Consider the following 27299-nt stretch of genomic DNA (forward strand, 5'->3'; position numbering starts at 1 on the left):
GCAGGCATTCATATTTATGACACAGTTGGAGTGCACACAAGATGATAGAGTTGGAATTGTTTTGGGGAGTTGACACGATTGTGTGTGTGTGTGTGTGTGTGCAATCCTTACACGTCTCTTTCCCATTCTTTACAAACAACCTTTTTGTAGTTGCTCCACTCTTGCACCAAACTTGTGATGTGTCCAGTCTCTCTCTGTCTCTCTCTCGGTATCTCTGTCTCTTTCTTTCTCCTTTTAATTTCCATTTATCTCTAACAATTCTATTGTTTCCGCTTTTCCCATTGTCTCTATCTCTCTCTATCTCTCTCTCTCTCTCTCCATTGTTTTGATTGATTTCCCCCCCAGTTTGAGAGATTACCACTATGCCAGAGAACAATCATGGCCAACCTCCTCCTCTCTGCCCGTCCCCTCTGCAGTCGCCATCTCCCAGGGGAGGTCATAGATCACCGCCGCGTTATCAGGCCATCGGCGTCAACGTTGTCGGATGATCCACGTGGCCCCTGTCCTTCGGAGTGGGCCTTAGATAAGCCCGCTGCCTCCGCCACGTCCCCCCCCCCACACACACACACACACACACACAAAAAAAGAAAATGATGCAGATTATCAGATAATTTCACAAAAGGCCAGCACTGCTACACTGCTGTCCAGAGGAACATATGAGAGAGAGAGAGAGAGAGAGAGAGAGAGGGAGAGAGGGAGAGAGAGGGGAATACATGTTTAGGGAAGCGGTATAAAAGAGGGAGAGAAGGGAAAGGTTGTACAGTGGCATTTGGTGGCGGTCTGTCATCGTTGAGTCAGGAGGTTATAGCTGTTGTAGGTCATGTTGTTCCTCAGCGTGTGCACAAAAATGCATTTACAGATGGGAAAATAGGAACTGGTGTATTTTGGAAGCCATGTCTTTTTGGTCCTGACTTTGATGCCATTTTGTGGACGCTAATGAGGGAATATATTCAATGGGGACACATGCCTTTTTGGATATTACATGTTCCGTGAGACACACCACGTGATTGCGTCCACCGCACAGACTAGTATTCATTTAGATACTGTATTCACCTCCAACAGTAAAAGCAAGACCACTGTCTCTCGTGCGGAGCATATTGTGTGGCTCACCCACTGATGTAGCGGTGTCGACGTGTGTGTGTGTGTGTGTGGGGGTGGGGGGGGGGGGGGAGTGGCCTGGAGGCTATATGAAACGTGACACCCATTAACCCACTACGACACAGCCTATTAAAATGCTGCATCGGCCCTCTCTCGGGAGCCGCTATAGTGTGACGCACCGCCACGACCGGGGTGTGACTCGGGAGGATGTGTGAGGCAGTGGGTAAGAGGTGGCTTATTGGCTATGACACCGCCATATGTTAACTCCCAGGCTATCAAATGGGCTATTATAATAGCAACAAAAGGGGTTCTCTGTGTGTGTGTGTGTGTGGGAGGGGGGTGGGGGGTGTTGCATATTGCATGTGACAACAGACGGCCTGTGGTATAGTGCTCGTCAGCTGTGTGTGTGTGTGTTCTGAGGGGGGGGGGGGGCCCTCAGGAGTTCCTACTTAACCTTCACACCCCCACACCTAATTACGACACTGACTGTCCACAGTTGGGGGACTGGAGAGATGGCTATTAGTAGCTGTCGGACGCCCCATGTGAGGTGAGCGTGGATGCGTTCAGGACGAGAGTGAAAAAGACCAGTCAAGAAATGCGACGATAGTGACTGTTCCCCCGGGCTTGAAAGCAACTTGGTATGGTCAGGATTTTGACATGGTTGGACAAACGACAATCGCAATTATTGGGGATTATTTGGAGACCTCACCTACTTATTGTCTTTCCCTCTCCAATCTGTGCATGCAAAGACCCTGAATCAAGACTGTGTCCCAACATGCTGTGAATGTATGTTACTAAGCCTTGGGATTTAGATAGTGTGTGTGTGTGTTTGTGTTAATGATTGGGTGTGAGCCAGGTTCCCAGTGGGGTTTTGTAGTGAATTTGTGTATGTCTGCGTGTGTCCCATGTGTACATGCAGACGGGCTTTCCATTGCAGGGGAGGGGGTGAGTCATGGTATAACTGAGAGCAGAATGCCCTCTTTTCCCTGGCAACCGATGCCAGTCTCCTGGCACTGGGCACTGCTCACCTGGCACGACGGGCCCCAAACAGACCCTGGCTCTCAGCCCGTGCCAGTCTCCCTACCTGCTCCGCTGCCCATTTGATGCTCGCTCACCGCCTGTTTGGCCGGCCGCACAGATGCGCCAGCGTCTTGACTGACACGCAGGGCGCCGGCCCAAACGGCGCCGGGGCCAGGCCTGCTCTCAACCGTGAATAAATCTTGTCATCGTGTTCACTGGACGAGAAAAGTTGCCGGGTTTTTTTTTTTTTGGGGGGGGGGGGGTTCACATGAGTTCTTTTCTCATGTGTTTGTGTTTTTAACGTGTGTGTGTGTGTGTGTAACAAGATATCTGTCCCAGTGTCATCTAAGTCACCCCCCCTCCCCCTCCCCACCACCACCACCTGGATCTAATGACACTCAGAGAGTCAGGAGGGTGAAGAAAGGGAGGCTCAGAGAGGTAGGAAAGGAGAAAGGGCAATCTGGCACCCATGGGCCTGTCTCATGAGTGAAAGGAGGATAGAGGTACGCCACCATAGGACCCAGTTGCCCGGTGGCCTGGGGAAGATGGAGATATGGGGGGGGGGGAGAGAGAGATGGGGAGAGAGAGAGATGGAGAGAGAGAGATGGAGAGAGAGAGATGGAGAGAGAGAGATGGGGAGAGAGAGATGGGGAGAGAGAGATGGGGAGAGAGAGATGGGGAGAGAGAGAGATGGAGAGAGATGGAGAGAGAGAGATGGAGAGAGAGAGATGGGGAGAGAGAGATGGAGAGAGAGAGATGGGGAGAGAGAGATGGGGAGAGAGAGATGGGGAGAGAGAGAGATGGAGAGAGAGAGATGGAGAGAGAGAGATGGAGAGAGAGAGATGGGGAGAGAGAGATGGGGAGAGAGAGATGGGGAGAGAGAGAGATGGAGAGAGAGAGATGGAGAGAGAGAGATGGGGAGAGAGAGATGGGGAGAGAGAGATGGAGAGAGAGAGATGGAGAGAGAGAGATGGGGAGAGAGAGATGGAGAGAGAGAGATGGGGAGAGAGAGATGGAGAGAGATGGAGAGAGAGAGATGGGGAGAGAGATGGAGAGAGATGGAGAGAGATGGAGAGAGATGGAGAGAGAGAGAGAGAGGGAGAGATGGAGAGAGAGAGATGGGGAGAGAGAGAGATGGAGAGAGCGATGGGGAGAGAGAGATGGGGAGAGATGGAGAGAGAGAGAGAGAGATGGAAAGAGGTCGCTGATGCGATGTGTCTCATGTCCCGCCCCGTGTGCCCCGTGCCAGGCAGATGGATGGAGTGTCGTTTCAGCAGCACCATTAGGAAAACCCGGTCATGCGGCAAAATCCCAGCTTACTGATTGATACGACGGAGCTGAACACCGACGCGCGCACACACACAGGCTGGGTGAACACAGACGGAACACGCACGTGCACACACATGTGCAGAAAGGATGCCCCCCCCCCACCCATAGCAAAGCATAGCTCTCTGTGTATCCGTTTGCCTTCTTGTTTGCCCGATACTGATCAAAAAGTTGATCCCCCTCCCGTAGCTCTCAGACCTGTTCGTCGCCTTCGAGGAGAAGCCCCAGGGCGCCGCCTCCTTGGCCCAGGTCCACAAGGCCGTGCTGCGTGATGGGAGGACTGTGGCCGTGAAGGTCCAGCACCCCAAGGTCCAGGCGCAGAGCTCCCAAGACATCGTGCTCATGGAGGTGTGTGTGGCGCTTGTGCGCCTCGCTCATTATCATTGCCGTGTCTAAGTCACATGTCCTGCGTGTTTATTTGCACGTCTTTGCATGACGTATGTGTTCATGAGTGTGTGTATATATCCAGTGTGTATATGTGTGTGTGTGTGTGTGTGTGTGTGGTGCCTAGGCGCTGCTGAGGATGGTCCACTGGGTGTTCCCAGACTTTGCCTTCATGTGGCTGGTCGAGGAGGCCAAGAAGAATATGCCTCTGGAGCTGGACTTCCTCAACGAGGGGCGCAACGCAGAGAAGGTGGCCGGCATGCTGGGGCACTTCCCCTTCCTCAAGGTACACACACACACACACACACACGCTCTATCTCACGCACGTAAAGATACGCTCATATGACAGGGTGATGAGAGTGATGAGAGAAAGAGACTGTGTGTGTGTGTGTGTGTGAGGGAGCATTGAAATGTTTGAGTCAAAAACGTTTTCTTTATGCACTAGGGGCTATATTTCGTCAAATCATGCTACTCAATTCTACTGCCACGTCACAAACAGTACCTGAAATATTTTACGAATTTGGTATCTTGGTTTTGCAGAAAATAGAAGTTGTGGGACTATGCCACTCATGTGGGTGGAAGAAGTAACTAGTTCGACTTGTTAGGCCCTCTAACCAATCAGGTGCCCCGACAATACAAATAGGGGGATGTGTAAAAACACGTGAGTGCAACTACGGAGAGATTAGGACAACCTAAATGCACAGAGGCTGCGATGGAAACTGTCCAGGATGCGGCTGTGTGAAAAGATCCCCCTTCCTGCCCCTGTGCTCTGCATCACGTTGCCTACAGCTCTGCAATAGATCCTCGACAGGACCCAAGTAACCGTCATTGCAAATGGCAAGATGATGCACACAACACATGACATCAGTAATGCACTGGATTTACAGGATGTCCATCTCCAGATCTATGATTTGATTTGCAGCCGCCCACCCTACTGTGCCGTTGTCGGGTGTTTTTTTCGAGTGTCTTTTTGTGTAAGGTTCTTTATGTTTGTATGTATACATGGATTTGCACATGTTAAGGCTGGCATAAGCTTTGGAGCCCTCCTAACCCCCTCACCCCCTCCTGTCAACCTTGTCTGGGCTACCTGTCTGTCTGCGCTACCTGTTTGTCTGGGCTACCTGTTTGTCTGCGTTACCTGTTTGTCTGCGCTACGTGTTTGTCTGCGCTACCTGTTTGTCTGGGCTACCTGTTTGTCTGCACTACCTGTTTGTCTGCGCTACCTGTTTTTCTGCGCTACCTGTTTGTCTGGGCTACCTGTTTGTCTGGGCTACCTGTTTGTCTGCGCTACCTGTTTGTCTGGGCTACCTGTTTGTCTGGGCTACCTTTTTGTCTGGGCTACCTGTTTGTCTGCGCTACCTGTTTGTCTGGGCTACCTGTTTGTCTGCGCTACCTTTTTGTCTGGGCTACCTGTTTGTCTGCGCTACCTGTTTGTCTGGGCTACCTGTTTGTCTGGGCTACCTGTTTGTCTGGGCTACCTGTTTGTCTCGTCTACCTTCACCCCCCCCCCCCCCCCCCTTTCCCTGACCAACTGTGTGCAAGGAAGCTGATGTGCCTATAGTTGTACTTTTTACATTTCAAATACATTTCAAACTTGCTATATCAAACCCCCACATGCATGAAAATAAACAAATGCACAGCAAGCAAACAAAATAAACAAACCAAAAAAACACGTGCTGTACTGTGACACACCCCAAGACAAACACTGACATGCGACACAACCAGTCTTGCCACTGGTCTATTTCCCCTTCTCTGCACATCCAGGCCTCATGACCAAGAGTTAAAAGTGAACCAAACTGAGTGTGGATTAGCCCGACGTCTCCAGGCAAGGATTAGGAGGAAACACTATTGATCTGAATGATTCCGAATGGTCCTGGAGATATGGTTCCTAGTGCGTCACAGCCATGATAGGATCTTATCAGGACACGAGGGGGAAGCCACAAACCCCCCTCTGGCTAGCTCTGAGGAATAACAGACATGGTTTTTTTTATAAACTTGTGTGAGGGTGTGTGTGCATGTTTTTAGAGAGCGTGAAAACTAGGTGTGTGGTGTCTTTTGTGTGTGTATAGGTTAAAGGTTTGGGCTGGTAATTCAATGTGGGCAGTATAAAAGCATGTTCTGCGAAGGCTTGAAAATGACTCCAAGGCCTGAAAATGATTACTAAGAGAGCATTTCACCCCCCACCTTTTGCCTGAGCTAATATACTGTGAGAGTTGGTGTGTGTGTGTGTGTGTGACCTCATCCAGGCGTACACACAGACAGCGCACCAGGGTAAAAGAGAAGAAGGGTCAAACCTGTTTGCGTATCCAGACACTCATGCACCTATGCCTACATTTACCCCCGTCTCACTCTCCCGTCCTTTCTCCTCTCCGCCCGTGCGCTCCCCAGGTTCCTAAGATCCACTGGGATCTGTCCACCAAGCGGATCCTGACCATGGACTTTGCCGAGGGAGGCCAGGTCAACGACAGGGACTACATGAGGAGGCACGGCATCAACGTCAACGAGGTACACACCCACACACCCACACAGGCATTTTGGGATGTGTAGTTGTTTCAACCCTTGGGCCTGTGGTTCCAATGTGCCACCCACAGCAGACTGCAAACGAGGCCGGAAGTTCAAATCAAGGGTTGACGTCTCCTGAACAGACCCATTTGGGTAGATTTACCCCTCCTTCCCTCCCTCCCTCACTCCCTCCCACCCCATCTCTCTCTCTCTCTGTCTCTCTCTCTCTCCCTCCCCCCGATTCTTCCTCCTTTCTACACTCTTCTTCCGTCTCGGTCAATCAGCCATCGGTGGCGCAGTGCGATAGATCGTTCCACTGAGGCACAGCGATGCAGCTTCACAGTGCGTTGGATGTCCCAGCGACTCGGAGGGAGTGAGAAGTGTGTGTGTGTTTGTCAGCAAAGCTGCTTGTGGGGGCTTCAGACACAATCAGCCAGGAGACACTAATGGATTATTGATTGATAATGTGCTCTGTGTATCACAAGAGTATTTGGCTGGGAGATTGCACGGGAGTTATTATTTCTCTGTTGCTTTTTGGATTCGTATACATCTTCCTGAGGAGCCTTGATACGGCAGAATGATCCCTCTCTTTCTCTCTCTCTCTCTCTCTCTCTCTCGTTCTTTCCCTTTGTCATTCGCGCTCTCTGCCACCCACGCATTCACACACACACCCACACGCTTACAATCTCCCACCCGTACGTTTTGCCATCCACCATCCGATATCTCTTTCCCTCTCTTCATCAGTGACTGATGGAGAGGAGAAAAGGCAGATAAAGGGGTGTCATGTCTAGACCACCTCCCCTCACAGCCACACTAGGACGTCGTTTTGGCTGCTAACTAACTGATGACAGAAGCAACAATCAAATAACTGTTTCTCTGTCAATATTGAAATCTGTCCAAGTGCGATTTAAAACTCTTTCCATTTGTGGCTTCTGTTATTGAATGTTTATTACTTTCACTTAATCACGTACACCACCCACCCACACACACAACACACACACACATTATACTGTATGTCTGCTCTGTGTTCCTTTTGCTTCTACAATAATTCAAATTATACGGCTTGCTTTTCAGAGAGAAATTGAGGGAGAGAGAGAACTGAGAAAGAGGAGGAGAAAGAGGACAGGAGAGCCAGAGAGAGAGAGAGAGAAAAGGGAGAGTAGTTGTGCTTTTGTCAAGGAAGCAAATGGAAGTTTCTGGGCAGGAAGTACTGAGGTTCACAGCACTTTGTCTTCCCGACTGATGGGCTGTGTCGAGAACGAGACACGAACGCTGAACAGCCAGCTCGGTGACCGCTAAGAAACGGCTGTCCGTCATCTTGAACCAAGGGCTTTGAATCCCAACCACAGAGTCTGGGAAGCACACAGGCAGGCCCGCCGAGGGACATTCCAGCCACCGGGGATTGAGGTTTTGCGTCAGCCTCTGGAGTCTGCGGGGGTTACGGCTGCAGTCTCATCGACAAATCAGCATGTTGCCTTTTGGAACGTGTCTTTTAGTACCCATGACTCATACTTTGGTGGAGTATTTGCATTCTCTGTGTGTGTGTGTGTGTGAAGGGGGTGGGGGGTGTAAGGTTAACTGTATGGTGTTTTACTGCAGTGGTATGCGCTTGTGTTTTGTATACACAATGCTGTATGAGTGTTTCTCTGTGGGTATGCAGGGTGAACATATGTGTTTGTGTGTTTACACACACACACTAAGTTAAAGCTACTTTGGCTCGACAGCAGTTTGCACCATAGGTAGAAGGCGTGACCGACATATTTCAACAGACATTATCACCTTTTCATCCGGAAGTCTCTCAGACGCTTGTCAGACACATGCTCTCACTCACACAACCGGGTTCAGCTCAGCACACACACACACACACACGTATGGCTAAAAATCACATTTCATTGTGCCGTGGATTGGCTCAGTCACAGACGTCAGTATGATGTCATGACAGACATTGTCGGTTTATTTCAATCCTTCTCCCCTCCAGACATTTGATAGAACTCTTTCTCTCTCTTACTCTCTCTCTCTCTTTCTCGCTCTCGCTCTCTCTCCACTGCACAAGTTGTGTGGGTGGCAAAACCTTCACGGCACACTCCACTGCTCTGTTTCTCAGACAGATTAAGTGCTGACGGGAAAATTGCTTTCAGCGAAGGAGTTGTAGCTACCTGATTATCTGCCTGCAGCTTCCTAATCGCAGTGTCATCCTGACACAAACAGTCAGGATGCAACCATGACCTATTTAGTAGGCTGGTGCTATGAGAAGGCATATTCTGTACTCAGTCTGTCTCTCTGTGCCTCTTCAGTACTGTACTCCATGCGGCCTCACAGCGAGACGCCACACCCAATAACATTCAGATCGACAATGGTTTGCCTAAAATGATGATGCTGAGTTTACACTTGTTGAGAAATATTTGTGCTCGATCCCCTTTCTAATTATGGGAATTCAAAACGGTTCTTCATGTTGTCTTGCGTGAGTCTGTTTTAGAGTGTGGGGTAGGATCGCATGAGGCCTACTTACTTTGAACCTGAATCGAATATTCCCAGTCTTTCTTTTCTCTGGGTTGTCAGGAATATCCCAGTTTTGGTAGCACCCTTTCAGTTTTCTCTCTTGAAATAGAACGTGTTAGACTCATATTAGTTACCAAGGCCTACGTCATGATCGTGTGTTTGTATTCTATGCATCCCAATTTTTGCAGAAGGCAGTAAGGATACATCTTAAATACTTTTTAAATAGATCGCTATGAATAGCCGTGGCGCAGTATCACCTCTCATAAAGAGATGACTCTTAACCTAGCAATCCTGAACTTGACAACCTGGGATACATTGAAGAAAACAGAACAAGAAGGAACAAACGCGGCTTGAAAATGACCTCCAGCTAAAACTAATCGAATTCAATGTCAAACGGAAGCGATACGGACACACAAACACCCACGCGCACCGACGCCCAGGGACCCGCATGCCGTCGCCATCGACGCTGAGTGGGAATCATAGGCTACTGAGCATGCTCCCGCTTACACTACAGCGACGGGGGGTAGGGACTTAGTACCAGAAGCCAATGGCGATGAGCTTTATTAGACAGCTGATGGGACAGATAAGGGACATAATAAAGGAGCAGGTTCGGCACAAGGAATAGACTTATTAAGCTTCGCCATCCTTGAGAACCCCTTGAGTGAGCCGCCACGCGCCGTAATCAAAAGATTGATGACAGCCCGCATGGACTTTTTTTTTGTGTGTGTCTTGCTCCAAAAGCTCGTGCCGTACGTGCTTGGAATAGACGCACGAATCGGCGGCGACCGAACGCGCTGGTCTGATTTTTGCGAAAAGGACAGAGGGGGGGGGGGGGGGTCGTTTGAGATGGCGGCGGCGTCCGTTCGGTGACCGGGTCGACGAGGAGTGATTTTGGAGGGTTTGCTTTGGTGAAGCACGTGCTGTAGGCGTGAGTGTGTATTGCAGGCCCTTTCTGGGTTGTGTACGTGTGGTGTGGGCTGGGTGGTATCCAAAGTTAATATATTCCGAGTCTTTTTTATCCGTCTCTCCTTTTCCATATTCTTTTCCATTTTCGCTCAACTCATGCATACCCACATTATCACTTACTCAGACACACAAACACGTTACACCCAACCTACAGTTGTTAGGATCAGTCCTCACCCTGAAGGCGTTGGGATGGCTCCAGCTCCAGTCCTTACTTCATGAGGACCCACACCCAGGTCGGTTGCATCTAGACTAAGCACCCACATATCTGCCCATCTGTTCCGAAACCCAACCCCAAGTTCATATAACCTAGACCCATCCTCAAGGCGGTGTGACCCATACCATCAGTGTGTCATGTACGTTTCCCTTCACCTTGGCTGACGGTTCGGAGATGATTGCAAACGACTTTGTGGTTAATGATAGAGTGCCATCAGTCCTGGAGGAAAGAAGACCCACTGCCATCACACCCCCCCCCCCCCCCCACAAACCCCCCCCCACACACACACCATGACATACATCAGTCACTGTCTGCACCTAGCCTTGGGGGGGGGGGGAGCAAAAGAGACACACGCACATACACATATGGTGCAAACACACACACACGCACTGTACATACACACTGAAACGCCACACAACTCAACAAAGGCACGACGAAAGAGGAACACACATGTCGTACGGCCGCCCTTGGGCGTGCGTGCGCGCCAGCACACATCGGGGACGTCTAATGGAGTGTGCGGCGTACAGTGTTAGCCCGTCTGACACGTCCCGCGTGCACAGCCCTCCTTCCTCCCTCTTCAGAAATGCCCCGTATCGATCCTCCTCCTCCTCCCTCGGCCCCAGGAAAAAAACCCAGAACAAGAGATCAAGGTAATGAAGTGGGCTGTTTAGGGGGAAAATACTACACACGCCTCCTCCTGAATGCTCTGCACTCGCAGCTGACCGGGGTTCCTCGAGCCGAAGCTGATCGGTTTTAATATCTCTGCTGATATCTTGTGCGTTCAGGAGCACGCTTGGTCATTTTCCCCTGGATGACGTTGTGGAGCTTTCGGATCACGTTGCCGCACAGCAAGTCGTCAAGTACGACTCCTGAACCACTGGCACTGCTCCAATATACTGCACACACACACACACACACATCTAGCAGCCAAGGCAGCTGTGGCACTTTATGTTTCACAATCACTACCCCATAAATAATAATAACAACAACGCCACAACACACGTGGTCACACTCATAAATAAACAACAGCAGGGCCCATCGACTGACATCATATACGCAACTGACAGAGCCTTCAGACTAAAACGTTTGTGATGAAAGATTTGCGGGAACAATGTATTGGGAACCACTAGTAGTTTTCCGATGGGACTGCGTCACATATCTCAACGGACATGCGGAGGTTTCAAGCGATGGGTGTTTTTTTGTATATTTTTAGGTAGTGTACCCGAAGGAGGATAACGTCTCTGACTGTGTTCCAGAAACTTTGGTGACTTATGTATTTCCTTTCGCTTGATGTTAGCCACCTAGCTAAGTTAACCCTCGTGCTGCCTTCGGGTCACATGACCCAAAGGTTCATAACGAACCATCGTTGTGTTTACCCAATTTTACCCAATACAAAAACAAATTAAAATAATTTTCTTTTAACCTTTGCAATGTGGGGGGTCTGAGACAGCCTAGCTGTTAAAAGAAAATGCTTCACTTTGTCTGTATGCGGTAAATTTGTCGCAATACGACGGTGGGTCACAATGACTGATGGGTCAGAATGACCCGAAGATAACACAAGGGTTAAATGTACAGGTCTAACTCAAGAATCTTAATGACCTCCCTTTTAGTTGTTAACGCCTCTGTTCCATGATGCCTGAAATGCAGGCCAACACATCGTTACGCATCAACCCTGTCAGTTCATCTGAACCCTAGCTCAAGGTTCCAACTCTTGGCGGGGGCGGGGGCGGGGCCTGGGGAATCGATGGAAGTTTCTTATATATCCGTTTGAGTTTGTTTCGATCTGTTTACCACATTTTGTCCTTCGCCCTGTCTACTTCGGCCTGCATTAGAATGTGTCGTTTGTGGAGAAACATGTGGCCCGGGTGGGTGGGAGGGCTGTTTCTTTTGAGTGTTTTCCCTGTAAAACCCGAGGGAAGCGCTCCCGTTGGGTTTGGTCCATGTCGTGACTTCCTTTTGTGTGCCTGTGCGCACGTGTGCTCGTCTCCAGTGACAAATTGGAGAAGCGGTAATTAATGGCCATTAGTGCTTGCCCATTCCTCTTTGAGGTAATTTGTTTGCTGTCCTTGTCCCTATTTAAGAGGTGTGTGTGTGTCCGGGTGCACACACGTGCTGTCTTTTGCCATTACTTTGTAGATTTGTGTGCGTGCGTGTGTGTGTGGGCGGGCATGGACAGGATCAGTGTAGGTTTTGAGTGTGTGTTTATGTGGGTGCATTTGATTAATGACATGCAGGACTGCTGCTAGCTCTCTCCAGACAGCTCCCCCCTACTTCTCTCTTTCTCTCTCTCCGTGTGTCTCTCTCTGTATCTCTGTGTCTCTCACACACACACACACACAGTTGGCCGGTAGTGGAGCTACAATAACAGCATGGTGCCTTGTACAACAGACAGCTTTACACAGGGGGGCCACTAGAGATGGATGCTCGAGCTGCATGCTTTCCAACCTGCCCCACTGCCTCCCCTCTCAGAACTGAACATCTCCTGGGGACTGATTTTGGGATGCTGTTTTTGAATACCTTCTACCCCAAGACCCTCGACCACGCCCCCTCACCCCCCCTCACACACCTCACACAGCCTTGTTACCTGTGACTCACCAAACGGATTCATCAACAGGGAGTGAACTGTGACTTGAGGGAAGGGGGGGAGTAGGAACAACTTTTTTGAGCAAAACTCCCCCTCTGCTGTAGTGGAGGTACACGCGATTCATTGTGGTATGAAGCTAAATCTGAATATGCTGTTTCTGTGTGTGTGTCGTGGTGTAGTGTTGGTCTGTTCGCACCCGAGTTCCACGCGGGACAGATTGGAAGGGATGAGTTAATGGGTTTAAATGAATCCACATTCATTCAATGAGAGAGGGAGCTCGGGGAGGTCTTCATCCTCTCTCATCCCCCTCACTCATCCCCTCATCCTCTCCTGAGCAGGGGTTCCCCTCCTGTCACGTTTGCCCTCCCTTTTTTACCTCTGTTTTTGTTGTTGTATTTTAACTGCCGTGATATGACTCATCTGTGTGTATGTGTGTGAAAGAGAGGGATCTGGGGGGAAAAGGCTGCCTGGCGCGGCTATTTTTAGAGGGAATCAAAGGAGCTCTGTGGCATGGAGCCTTGGGAACGATCCTCAGTATCCCCCCACCACCACCACCACACCACTCTCTTCTCTCACTCCTTCTTACATCATCCTCCTCTCTCTATCAGTCTGGGAGACATGTGGAGAGAGAGAGAGAGAGAGAGAGAGAGAGGCTGGCTGGCTGGCTGGGAATCTTTCTCTTTCGCACATGCGCACGCACGCACCACAGTGCCCCTCTACAGAACAGGGATGGAGGGTGTGGGTGCGCCGGTGTTTTGCCAGCTCACGCTCACAGGGATGCGCTCCCTCTCATCCCTCTGTGTCGTGCTGTCTGCTGCTTCGAGTCGTGCCGGTCTGCTATCAGACACCACATAGTCCAGCTTCTCTCTCTCTTTCTCTCTCTCTCTATGTCTCTTTCTCTCTCTCTCTCTCTCTCAATTTAATTCAATTCAATTTAGCTTTATTAGCATGACAGTCATTACAACCGTATTGCCAAAGCAAGAGGCACAACAACAGACAACCATACATCAACAACACCATTCAAAAACAACATAAGGAAGACAGTCAGTATTGTCCAGAACATGTGGCAACAACAAAGTGTCTAGAACAGCTGGTCACACTCAGGTTTTCCCTCATTTCATGGCACTCTTTAAGAAATCGTCCAGATAGGGGGGCTGTGTGTCCCTCCCCTCTTTCTTTCTTTCTCTCTCTCTCTCTCTCTCTCTCTCTCTCTCTCTCTCTCTCTCTCTCTCTCTCTCTCTCTCTCTCTCTCTCTCTCTCTCTCTCTCTCTCTCTCTCTCTCTCTCTCTCTCTCTTTCCGTCTCTCTGTCGCATTGCTCTGGTCAATGTGTACCTCTACATTTCCTCTACATTCTTAACTATTCTTCTCACTTTCTTCCCTCCTTGACCTGTTCCTCCCCCTCTGATCTCTCGTCCTGTGGAAGCTTTAGCCAAGACGAGCACGCTAGCGAACCAGGAAATTGCCCTCGCTCATTTACATGTCTTCATTTAGCAGACGCTTTTATCCAAAGCGAAAGGTATAAATAGAGTATATAGGCCTGGTAAGTGCAGCAGATAATCAAGGAGTTGGAAGTGCACAGTTCGAACATGATGACAGTGGTTAGTATCACGGGTCTGTATTAACGAGACACAGTGCACTTGTTACTTTTCATAACACCTAAAGCACGACAGGGATTCTGAGGTCTTTAATCCTTTTTGGGGCAAAATGCAGTGCACACGCTTATCTCCTAAGCTGATGTTTTCTGATGTACCAACCCTGCCTACTTTGGCTGGGTTCTCCTTAATACTGGGCCCAAAATGGAAAAGGTGTACCCATTCAAAAAAGAAGGTACCAAGTGATGATTGATGGTCAAACTATTATTGCAGATATATGCACAGTGAGAATATTGCCAGTCCCTCTCCCAACAGTAAGAAGTTTACTCTGGCCTGACAGTGACGTGTCTCTGAGTCAGCAAGAGACATCATTGTTCCTTTTCTTTGTGCGTGTGTGTGGGTGTGTGTGTGTGTGCGTGTGTCAGTCACATAGAAGGGTTGACATCCCGGGTCCATATTGTCGCCCGAACGCTCTCATTAGCATCTGGATTTTGTGACTAACCATTTACAAGTCACAAGCACACATACACACACACCATGTTCAAGGCTATGCTCATTTCTTGTATACTGTACGTGTGTGTGTGTGTTTAAAGTTGTATGTGTTTGCGTGCGCGAGTGAGTGATTGCTCTTTGTACTGTTAAGAACATTTCTAATTATATTATTCCATTTAAATGTGCAGCGTGTTTCCTCACATCTTCTTTGGTTGTCACAGCGCTTTTATTTTTGTATTTTACCTGATTTCCAGCTGCTCATCTCTCTCTTTCTCTCGCTCTCTCACCCCCCCTTCTTTTTATCTCTGTGACTCGCTCTCTCTCTCTCCCCCTCTCTCTCTCTCTCCTCAGATCTCTCAGAACCTGGGCAAGATGTACAGCGAGATGATCTTTGTGCATGGCTTCGTGCACTGTGACCCCCACCCAGGGAACGTGCTGGTGAGACGGAGCCCCCAGAGTGGCCAGACGGAGATCGTCCTGCTGGACCACGGCCTGTACCAGGTGAGGACCCTCGCCTAGCCAAGGGCTTCCACACATTTCTGGGGTCGGAGAGAGGGAGGGGAAGGGAGGGGGGGTGGGGTGGGGTGGGGTGGGGTGGGTATTAGAGATATGGAGTGGGGAGGGTGTTTGGATTTATCCGGTACAGAGTACTGATTTTCGACTGGACCACCAAAGTCAAGGTTACCTGTCTGTGTGTGTGTGTGTGTTTGTATACAGCATGTGTGTGTGTGTTTGTATACAGCATGTGTGTGTGTGTGTGTTTGTATACAGCATGTGTGTGTGTGTTTGTATACAGCATGTGTGTGTGTGTGTGTTTGTATACAGCATGTGTGTGTGTGTGTGTTTGTATACAGCATGTGTGTGTTTGTGTCCATGCATGCACACACGCTCACAGCCTCGCATGGATGCCTACTTGTACAAAAACAGACTAAAAGCTTTTCAATAAACAGCAAATGTGTGTCACGGTTTACTTAGAAGTGTAGTGTACTGAATTACGGTCCTATTTCCCCTACACACTTCCACGGAAACATACACACACAGACAATCTTCTGTGAGTGGTTCAGCATATGTACCGGACATGCATTTGCATACTCTGGTGAACTGTGCACGCTTTGATATACACGCACACACCCATTTTCACGCCCTCTTACACACTCCCACCCCGCACAGGCAAATCCCCTGTGTCTTCCCTAAACCCTCTCCAGTGGATGTTGGGAGTTGTAAGTGCATTCATGAAGATAATTTGGTGATAAATATGCATCTCTGATTTGCTGGCACATGAAGGATCGTAGGGAAGGACAGAGGGAGAGAGGGAGGGAGAAATCTAGGAGAGAGAGGGAGGGAGAGCACTCTCCTCTGCCTGCTTCTCCAGATCATAATGGAACCAATTTATATGTAATGAATTCTGATTCTGGCCTTGCTCAGACAGAATGCTAATCTACCCCGTGCACGTATCTCTCCGTTTTTTTCTTTCTTCCATTGAGCCTACATGTCTTCCATGTCAGCCTGCCTTGCTGTGTTAATTAAGCATCCTAGCATCGCAGTGCATCATGGGATTTCGCCATGACCAGGCACTAACGGCCAACAGGTGCGCGTGTAGGACAAACACGCCGGTTTGGGGGTCCTTGTTGCCGTCACTTGGATCTTAATCGAGGGCTGTGATTGGTTAACCGTTCGCCTCTCTAATGGTTAGCCCCGCCCTAACACTCTGGCCAGGCGAAGCAGCCCTGAGATGATGATGGTGGTGGTGCGTGTGTGTGTGTGACCCCCCCCCCTAAGGTCCTGCACCCAGACTTCAGGATGGACTACTGCCGCCTGTGGCAGGCCCTCATCAAGGGGGACATGAAGGGCGTGGAGAGGCACAGCCGGAGCCTGGGGGCAGGAGACCTCTACGCCCTGTTCGCCTGCGTGCTCACCGCCCGCTCCTGGACCTCTGTCACAGCCGGCATCAGCAGCACCCCTGTCACGCACTCGGAGGTGGGTCCCCGTCGCACACTCGGGGGTGGGTCCCCGTCGCACACTCGGGGGTGGGTCCCCGTCGCACACTCGGGGGTGGGTCCCCGTCGCACACTCGGGGGTGGGTCCCCGTCGCACACTCGGGGGTAGGTCCCCGTCGCACACTCGGAGGTAGGTCCCTGTTACACACTCAGAGGTAGGTCCCCGTCGCACACTCGGGGGTAAGTCCCCGTCGCACACTCGGAGGTAGGTCCCTGTCACACACTCGGAGGTAGGTCCCTGTCACACACTCGGGGGTAAGTCCCTGTCGCACACTCGGAGGTAGGTCCCTGTCACACACTCGGGGGTAAGTCCCTGTCGCACACTCGGAGGTAGGTCCCCGTCGCACACTCGGGGGTAAGTCCCTGTCGCACACTCAGAGGTAGGTCCCCGTCGCACACTCGGGGGTAAGTCCCTGTCGCACACTCGGAGGTAGGTCCCTGTCACACACTCGGAGGTAGGTCCCTGTCACACACTCGGAGGTATGTCCCTGTCACACACTCGGAGGTATGTCCCTGTCACACACTCGGAGGTATGTCCCTGTCACACACTCGGAGGTAGGTCCCTGTCACACACTCGGAGGTAGGTCCCTGTAGGTCACATGTTTAAGTGGAACCAACCAAAATCATAATTGAAGTCAAAATATAACTAACCAACATCAAGGTTTCATAATTGTTGGCACCCCTCATTTAGTACTTTGTAGGATAACAGCATGGAGTCTTTTTCTGCGTTTGACACGGTCAAAGAACACATTTGGAGGGATTTTGGATCCTTCCTTGATGCAGATCCTTTCAAGATCCTTCACATTCTTGGGTTTGTGCTTATCAACTGCCCTTTTCAACTCAGCCCGAGGGCTTTCGATTGGATTGAGGTTCGAAACTGATATGGCCATGGCAGAACACTGATTTTGTTGTCATTGAACCATTTCTGTGTGAATCTTGAGGTATGTTTTGGGTCATTGTCTTGTTTGGAAAGTCAACCTAGGATTTAGTCTACCTAGTATTTCTCACTTGTTGGTATTTTGAGTTTATCTCTATAATTACGTTGTTTGTATTTTTGTAGTATTAGTTGTGCATTGCCAGTCAGGGGTGCCAGTAATTTAGGAGCCCACTGTTTGTAAGCTTTTGCCATGTGCGTGGGTTTCACTCGAGGAGATGGGGGCGGTACAGTGACTCGCTCTGTGTATTTCTGGTCAGTCTAAGGAGAGAAGAGGAGAGGAGGGGAATAGGAAAAGTTGGAACAAATGGTGAGGTGAGGCAAGGGGAAAAGACAGAAAACCCGACGATAAGGGATTTAAGGAAGTATTATTGTCTGAGCAAATGCTTAGTCTGTCTGAAACGTGACTAGAAGAGGGGCGAGGAGAAGAGAGGGAAGAGAGGAGGAGAGACGAGATGACAGGGGAGATAGGAGAAAGATTGATGTTCTGTTTACAATGTGTTATGGTAACCAACTAATAGTGTTGCTGTTCCATCGAGTTGGAGGCCACCAAAGTTCAGCCCGCACTTCTGATAAGGGAGCAAAGCAAAGGGGTGCTGTGTGTGTGTCTGTGTGTGTGTGTGTCTGTGCAGGCAGGCAGGCGGCCATCGGTGTGTGTCTGTAGGTCTGTATTTGCTCACTGTGTGTGTGCGTGCGCGTTGTGATGTGCAGTAACAAGCCTGGTGGTTGAGTGTCTACAGTGCTGTGGCTTTTGAAACAGGGCTGAGTGGGAAGGATAATTACAGAGGCCAGCAGACGAGACTACTGCTGGAGAGAGTGCTTTCATCTGAGGGAGAGAGGCAGGGATAGAGGGAAGGGAGAGGGAGACGGAGAGATGGAGAGGGTGATGGGGGGGGGAAATGGAGGTAGAGGGAGTTGAAAAGAGATTGAGTGAGAAGGACCATGGGTAGAGGGGAATGAACACTCAAATAAAAGACAATCAGGAAAGAGAGAATGATGGAGAGACCAGGAAGAAGGTGAAGATCACTGAGGAAGTCATGAAGGAGTGAGAGGCGAGAGTGAGCAAAGAGAGGGAACAGTCTGTGGGCTACTCATTAGAAGACACAGACTGTTTCTCACACACGCTTGACACGCACGCACACACACACACACACACACACACGGTATCTGTCTGTCTCTCGTTCTTGCACCCACACTCTATCGCTATCTCTCTCTCTCACACACTCACACTGTCGCTATCCTTCCATCTCTCGCACACACTCACACACTGTCACTATCTCCCTCTCGCACACACGCGGCTTTCCCTCCACTCTCTTTGTCACAATCACAAACAGAACAAAAACATTATGGACATTAGCAGTCACTCGGGATGAACACAATTTACATTTCTGTGGCAGGAAAAGACGCTTGCTGTAAAGCTGAAAAGATGTAGCAATCAATGCTGCTTAGAGAGAGAGAGAGAGAGCGTGTAAACAAAAGAATGGTAATTTAAGTGAAGAAAAAAGGTTTGATAGAGAAAAAGCAGACGATAGAAGCCTTAGAGAGCGAGGGACAAATGAAAGTATAAGGGAGAGAGAGAGACAAGAAGAGCAGTGAGCGAGAGAGAAAGAGAGAGAGAGCGAGCGAGAGGGAGAGAATGAGAGAATGTCATAAAAAGAGGACTGGAAGAGAGAATCCAGGCAGTTGAAATTGACAGACAGATCACACCCAGTCTGTTGTGTGGTAAATGAAGGGGGGGACATGTCTGTCACTCATCTATCACTCCTATCGCCTCCCCGTCTCCGCCCCCCTCCCCCATCGCCCTATCAGCTTAGAGAACACTCGGCGTGACCGGAGTCGCGTAGCGGGACCCCCTCTGCATGCCACTGTCCTGTAACGCACACGTCCTCCTCTCCGACTCGGACACGCGCTAAAACCAGGCCTGCGTTCGTGGACGTTTGACGGTCCCGTCCGAAATGGAGGTTATGGAGCACCTGTTCCTGCACCTGCCCTGAGAGAAGCGAGTCCCTGGATGCCCTTACGCTTTCATGTTGTGAATGTCCACCTCCCCTCCCAGTCCCATGTTCTCTTTGCCTGTCCTCCCATCTCCTTTTGTGTCCTCTCCCCCCCCCCCCCCCCCCTTCTATCCTCTTGTGTCCCCTCTTCTCATACCATTTAGTACCCATCAGTAAAATGATCACACTCGCCTGAATAGATTGCAAATGTGAGTGATGTGTCATTGCGTGGGAGTGGGTGTGGACAGCCCCATGTTTGACATTTGAATAAGCCCAGGTCAGTTTAGTTAGCCTGGGAGAGGATCCACACACACACCCACATTCCTGAGGGAGTTAACGTGGAGAGCAGACAAGGCCACACAACAAACACATGCGCTCCTCCTCTTTTGAGTGTGTATTATAAGAGGCTGGGGCTGGTGTGTGTTGTGAGTGGTTGAGTGTAGTGTGTGTGTGTGTGTGTGTCCTCTGGGACAGATTAGTCCTGCTTCTTTCTCTAATAGATCCTGTGGAGTCAGGGAGACTGTTATTCCGGGGAGTGCTGGAGAATTAGGGCGCCTCGGTTCACTTGGATGGTTGTTGCTGGTCACGTTGTGCCGTTTATCTGACAATACATGCATCTAAGTGCATGTCAAACATGGGGAGAGACGGGGGTTATTTCTCCACTGTTGGGCAAGTCTGTTTACCTGGGCTACTTGTCTTGTCTGTCAAATGTGTTGAATAGCTGTCTGTCCCCTCTTTGACTGGCGCTCTGGCACTGTTTGTTGACTGAGTCGAATTCACGCCAGGTTTTGACAATGCTGCTGCGCTGAGGGACACGTGCAGACACGCTGACAGGCTCACGTGTGCACTCGGTACATACTCTCACACAAACAGTCCCCTCATTTGCTCCCCCCTCCCCCCTGTATAGACTGGCCATCTCTAATGGAGAGGGCATCTTTGAAGTGAGACTGGAAGCTTCAAAGAGAAGAGCAAGGCGACTGTAGTTGAGGACACAGATGAGACCATTTAGGCTTTCTTTCTTTTCTTCCATCCATCCTCCCCCTTCCTTCCTCTTTCCTTATTTTCTCCTTGCAATACGGTGTCATGTGATCTCATGCACACATACAGTACATGCGCCTCGAATTGCTACGCGTACGAGGAGAATACAAGGTAGCGTCGAGAAAGAATTGAAACCGGACCCAGTAGTTGCTCACAGCTGCCTGGTGCAGCTTACCTAGGAGCAGTACAGGACCTGGGGCCTCGGCAAAATAATCACTCAAAGAAGCTGGCAGAGTTGCTCCCTCCCTCATAAACACACCCACAATAAGAAGCGCACACAGTCTGAGTAATGGCTCGTCGTACCAGCAGTATATCTCCCTAATAAATGGATCTATACACACACAGGTCCCCCCCCAATATACTCTAACACCTACACACACATTTGTCCATGGAAAGAACAGAGTCAAGGTCGTTTTGCGCACACGCTTAATATTCTCCTGATACGCCGCGTAAATCCACCAATGGGGAGATAATGAGCGTATAAGTGAACCAATGAGGAGATGGCGTGCATATAAATCTACCGACGAGAGAAGGCGAGCGCGTGTGTCAGGAAGTGTTTAGCGGTCGGAGTTGGCCGTGTTGGTGGAGGTGGCAGCTCATAGCTCACAGGGTTTCATTTGCAGGTGGGAATAAAAATGGACTCCCAAGCCAGGACCGCTAAGGCATTACCGCATGCTCTGCTCTGAAGATTGAGCGCAGCATGGACTCACGGCTCAGCTATTCTGACTTTGCTTTTCAGCGACGGTTTTTAGCGAGCTTTTAAATGTGATGGATGGATGGGTGGATGGTTGGGTGGTTGGATGGATGCATGGGTTTAATTAATGAATGAATGATTGAGTGAGTGAATGAGTAGAAGTGTGCGGGGTTGACCAGATCAATGTATGAGTCGCTGTATTTAGACGGGGTGATGTATAATTTCTAGGTGTATGTTTACATACAGTATATCCAAACTCAGCCTTAAAGTCCCCGTGAAGACCCTGTGGCGAGAGAACCGTCTCGGTTGCGTCAGCTCTCGAGGTCTCTCACTCTCGGGTCACCGGTCACGAACACATCCGGAAGTGCCACGGCGAAATAAGACAGTCTTTCTCAATTGAATTTGTTTAAATGACAGCACCCCCCCCCCCACGCGCACACACTCTTTTTTCCCCCTCTCTCTTCCTCTGAAAACCTAATTCACTTTCACGAATTTCTGTAATCGTCAGTCTTCTCTTTCGTGCTGTCGAAGCTTTCACTGGTCTCCCTCAGAAGGACTATGGCCGAGGTGGAATCCACTTAATTCTGGTCCTAATCCCGCTTCCCCCCCCTTCCCTCCTCTTCATTTTTCAGAGAGGAGGGGATTTGGGCGGGCTTATCGGATAAATGACTGGCAAATGCTACACGGACGTTTCCCCTTCTTAAGCTCCTGAAGTTAGAAAGACTTTTGGTGAACAGTTATTAAAAAGGCAGGTATATTGGGGAAAGTAGAATAGCTCAAAAGACTGAAAGGATGTTGTCGTTAGCGAACTGGGGACGTTTGGAGAGGTCCCCATTGTTATTGAAGCAGACAAGAGCCACTTGAATGTTATTCAACCTTCCAAGGTGGCGTTGGCGTGCACTGTGCTGTTAACTTCATATTTCAGTAACCAACGCAATATGACAGACAGCGTCTTTAGAACACTGAACTGTTGTTTGTCATTATTGCTAATTGTCCAGGGATCAGCACCAAGGTGGAATTTGCCTCTCGCTCTTAGTATGTACCCATACGGATCCTCATGACAGCAGTCTGTAGAACTGCCTTAGAAATTGCAACAATTTTGCCACTACAGGCGAGCTGAAATGATACAAAATGCTCATTAAAAAAAAAAGATTTCATTTTTGTGGTAGTGCTTTTCTGACTAATTATCAGCCCGTATACCTGTAGCGGTTCTGGACTCTCAAAAAGTAGTTTTCAGAAAGCACTCTTATGTGTAGCATTCCGTAAAGTCTGTTTCTGTCTGTCACACAGTACAGTTTAACACTGTGTTCTACGTGCTCACGAACTGGAACTGAACAAGCTGTCACTGCAGTACAGTATACAGACACGAAGAAAACTATATGACAAAAATGTCAATTTTACAATACTTAAATACATGTGCAGTAGGCTTTAAGTAACATTTTGAGCAAGGTAAACAGACATGCTCCGAGTACAGTCCCCACTCTCCAGATCATGGCCACAATATTGAGTGACTCACCAGGAAAATGCTTGGGTCTACCACGTCTCTTTGTCTGTGATCCCTCTAAGCCCCCGTTCACAGAGGATCCACTGGGATTTGGGTTGGCTGGTGTCAACACACTCTCCCGCAGACTCTGTTTTCTTACAGTAGGAAAGTGAGCTGAAGAAACCAACTTGTTGTCCAAACAACTTCACCCGCTTCACTGTACATCGTAGAGCCAGACACCTGCCAAATTTCACCTTCATACAGTGCCCGGTTCTCGAGATAAACAATTCCTGGAATTATAGTACAATAATGACTTGGTCATGCATCTACGGGTCCATATACAGTGGAGAGAACAAGTATTTGATACACTGCCAATTTTGCAGGTTTTCCCACTTACAAAGCATGTAGAAGTCTGTCATTTTGATCATAGGTACTCTTCAACTGTGAGTGACGGAATTTAAAACCAAAATCCAGAAATTCACATTGTATGATTTTTAAGTAATTCATTTGCATTTTATTGCATGACATAAGTATTTGATCACCAATCAACCAGTTCATCTCGACATGATTGCGTGTGTGTGTCCGTGTGTGTTCCAGGACGTGGAGATCAGGACCAACGCGGCGCTCTACCTCCCCCAGATCAGCGAGCTGCTGAACCGCGTGCCCCGTCAGATGCTGCTGCTGCTGAAGACCAACGACCTGCTGCGGGGCATCGAGACCACGCTGCAGACCCGGGCCAGCGCCTCCTCCTTCATCAACATGTCCCGCTGCTGCACGCGCGCTTTGGCCAGGTGGGTGGGCACCCACAAACGCGCATGCTTTTTTGACCCCCCCCCCCCCCCCCCCCGAGGCACACACACACTGCAGGTTCTAGTCGTTTCGTAGTTGGCGCTGGAACCAATCCCGTCCGACTTTGATCGACCGTGCAGGTTTTTTTTTTTCTTTGGCGCCTCATTTCAAAAATCCAAAAAACACCACCATAGCCGTACTCACTTTTTACTTTAAAAACAAGTTATTAGTTGTAGTGAGGAAATTAGTAACTTAACTAAGATGAGGGTTTGGTGATGAAGAAGGGTTCTAGATTGGCTGTGTGGGCTCACTTTGCATTTAAAAGAAGTGACAAAGACCAGACTAGGGTTTTCTATAAACACTGAAACTAGTGGCTGAAAGCTGGAGCCATCTCTTTTCCAGCTATACATTCATTATACTGTTTGAGGTGACTAGGCAAATTGGTTGTATTTGTTTGTGTTCCAGCCTCCAGTTTCATTAAAGGACAAGAGTATAAGGGCAGGACAGCTGTACAGTAGGCCTAGTTATGTCCAGCTTCATTTCTGTTTCACTGATACTGTATATTATATTTAGCTTTCAAATGCTTAACACAGTTGATTATGCATTGTCCTCAGGACTTCTTAATGTTAATTACTCTAAATTAGTCTAAAAGGTATTGGAACATGGCACAATTGGACTTATCCTTTTTCAACACAAAGTTATTGCAATATCTATTGTTATTGAGGTAATTGGATCCACTTATCGCAATACAGATTTTTATTGCCCAGCATTACATTCTCTCAGGCTATATATTTGTTTTTCTTTCTTCTTCTTCTTCACGATCATTCCCTCTCCAACTGGACGTCCACAGTGCTCATTTCTTCGCACACACACCCTTCCATTCCCTTTTCTTTCTGTCCTTCCCTCCCTCCATGTATCCCTCCATGCCACTCCCCTACCCCTCCCACTCTGATGTAATTGGTTGAAAGTGTGATTATATTGTGCTTTCCACCACACGCGGTCAGGTTCAGAGCCCACATCGATTCAGACTTACCATTTTAATGAAGCACCCTGCTATTGCCCCCCCCCCCCCCACACACACACACACACACACACACGCACACAAAGGTAATCGTTTGGATAAAGGGATGGGGAGGGTGGGGGGGAAAGGGAGGACGAGGGTGTTTCGTGGAGAAAGTGGTACAGTCGTGAGTCAGGGGGATGATGTGGATAGGAAAGGAAAGGAGGAGACAGAGAGAGAGAGGGGGGGGGGAGAAGAGCCATCGAGACATGAAAAGTCAATGTGGTGCGCTCCAGTGGCTCTTTATTAAAACTAAGCGGTGATGGCAACACGCACATCGGAGCTATCACAGTCAGAGAGAGGGTGAGGGAGAAACCGACAGGGATGGAGTGAGGGGGGGAGGAGAATAAGAGAGAGAGGGAGGGACAGAGCTAGAGAGAGAGACAGAGCTAGAGAGAGAGACAGAGCTAGAGAGAGGGACAGAGCTAGAGAGAGGGACAGAGCTAGAGAGAGGGACAGAGCTAGAGAGAGGGACAGAGCTAGAGAGAGAGACAGAGCTAGAGAGAGAGAGAGGGACAGAGCTAGAGAGAGAGAGAGGGACAGAGCTAGAGAGAGAGAGAGGGACAGAGCTAGAGAGAGAGACAGAGCTAGAGAGAGGGACAGAGCTAGAGAGAGGGACAGAGCTAGAGAGAGGGACAGAGCTAGAGAGAGGGACAGAGCTAGAGAGAGAGACAGAGCTAGAGAGAGAGAGAGGGACAGAGCTAGAGAGAGGGACAGAGCTAGAGAGAGGGACAGAGAGAGAGTTTGAGCGGGAGAGGAGGATGAAACACAGGCACGAAGAGACATCCCAATCATGGAACAGACATCAACAGCATATCGTCCTCTGTCTGCGTTTCCTGTCCCGAACATGTGCAGCGCACACCGCACCATGCAGCCTTCTGTTTGGCCAACAGGTCTTTTTACAAAACCATGCTGAATGGGAAAAGGATGATTTAGTCCAAATGATCCCATTTCTAATATCCATACCAGCATACTACAGTAGGTGTCTTTTTAAGACATATCTTAGCCACCCCATGTTCCCCACCCACGATAAATAATAGTTACAGAAAGATCTCAGATATGAGATACAGTGTTACATGTGTAACTGACTGGCAGGATGACACATGGATGTCAGCACATTTACACAGGAAATGTGTGTGTGTGTGTGTGTGCGCATTAAATAAAAAATGTCTGTGTATATTTGTGTGAGAGAGAGAGAGAGACAGAATGTGTGTTTGTGGGTGTGAGAGAAAGACAGTATGTGTGTGTCCACTGGACGTGTGAGAGAGATGGTATGTGTGTGTGTGTGTGTGTCCAAGAGAGTGTGTATGTTTGTGTGTGTCCAAGAGAGTGTTTATGTTTGTGTGTGTAGCAGTGAGAGGGTCTGTATGTGTGTGACAGGAGGGTCTCTAAGCTGGCTTCCTCTCTGCAGTGTAATTGGTTGGGAGTGGAGGAATCAGGGCCTAGACAAGCTGTCACTTCAGCTCTCTGCTGATGGGGGGACAAGTTCTCCCACACACGCACGCACGCATGCACACACACACACAGATACTGTATACACAAATGAGGACATGTACAAACTCTCAGTTGTTGTCTCTTTCCTCCCTCCCCCCCCCCCTCTCTCTCTCTCTCTCTCTCTCTCTCTCTCTCTCTCTCTCTCTCTCTCTCTCTCTCTCTCTCTCTCTCTCTCTGTCACTCACAAACTAACACATACACACCGCACTCCAACAAATACACAGACAACCTCACTCTTCCTAAACACGCACACGCATCCCTTCTCTCCACCACTCCACACACACACACACACACACTCTCCCAGCAGAGTCTAATAACCTCACATTCCACTGTCTGCTCCACGACAACACTGGCTCATGTCTCTGGGAAGTATCATCAAATATTCACCAGTTCATGCTGTTATCTGTCAGTCATGCAATAACTGTGAGACATACTCCTAGTGGGTCTCCCTGTAGCCTGCTCCATACTCACTGCTGACTCGGTCTACCCCTCCCTCACCAGCCTCCACTCCATTCACTGGAGGTGTCGGAATCAAACCTTTCGATTCCATTTGGTTTCAGTTCCGTTTGACACGATTCAATTCGGTTTGAATTCAATTTGACCTCAGCTCGGAAATTGAGTCCGAATTCCGTTTTGCCGTTCCGTTATGTTGAGGGAGAGCTGTTTCTCAGTCAGGGTCAGTGAATCCTGCCGTCTGCCCTTCGCCTGTCTCCTTCTGCGGGTATCATGTTTTGTTGAGCTCTTCTCACCTCCTTGTCCGTTCCAGTGCCTCTCTCAGGTTTTCCTTTTCTCCCCCTTCCCCCCCCCCCCCCTCTTCCTGGGAGCCGAGCTAGCCAGCAGCTTTGTGTTCACACTTGTTTACCTCTGTTCACCCCCCTTGTAAGGGGTTTTATATTGGCCAAACGACAGGACAGCCTTCACTCTCATCCTAACATCACCTCATCCTACACACTCCACAGAATTGTGGTCCCAACGTTTTGTGCATGTGATTTTTCTACACACGTGTCCATTTCGTGACGCAGTCCATCAATTAGTGGATTAGTTAACCAACAGTGAGGTCATGCATGCTTACGCATTCATTACATGATTGCGTAAGCAATAGTAAGCACATTGTGCCCAGGGTGATCAGTCAGCTTAT

The 27299-nt window shown here is 49.3% G+C and overlaps 1 protein-coding gene across 2 annotated transcripts in view; it reads left to right on the forward strand.

The window, feature by feature from the left end:
* adck1 (aarF domain containing kinase 1) overlaps positions 1-27299 on the forward strand; it is a 64120-nt gene that overhangs the window by 36126 nt on the left and 695 nt on the right. For both annotated transcript variants that reach the window (XM_062469814.1, XM_062469813.1), the window contains exons 5-10: positions 3634-3792; positions 3956-4114; positions 6217-6333; positions 15030-15179; positions 16458-16655; positions 23416-23609. In XM_062469814.1, coding sequence (XP_062325798.1) covers positions 3634-3792; positions 3956-4114; positions 6217-6333; positions 15030-15179; positions 16458-16655; positions 23416-23609 — 977 coding nt within the window. The remainder of the gene's footprint in view (positions 1-3633; positions 3793-3955; positions 4115-6216; positions 6334-15029; positions 15180-16457; positions 16656-23415; positions 23610-27299) is intronic.

The sequence above is a fragment of the Osmerus eperlanus genome, chromosome 9, assembly GCF_963692335.1.
Source record: "Osmerus eperlanus chromosome 9, fOsmEpe2.1, whole genome shotgun sequence".
Classification (NCBI taxonomy): Eukaryota; Metazoa; Chordata; class Actinopteri; order Osmeriformes; family Osmeridae; genus Osmerus; species Osmerus eperlanus.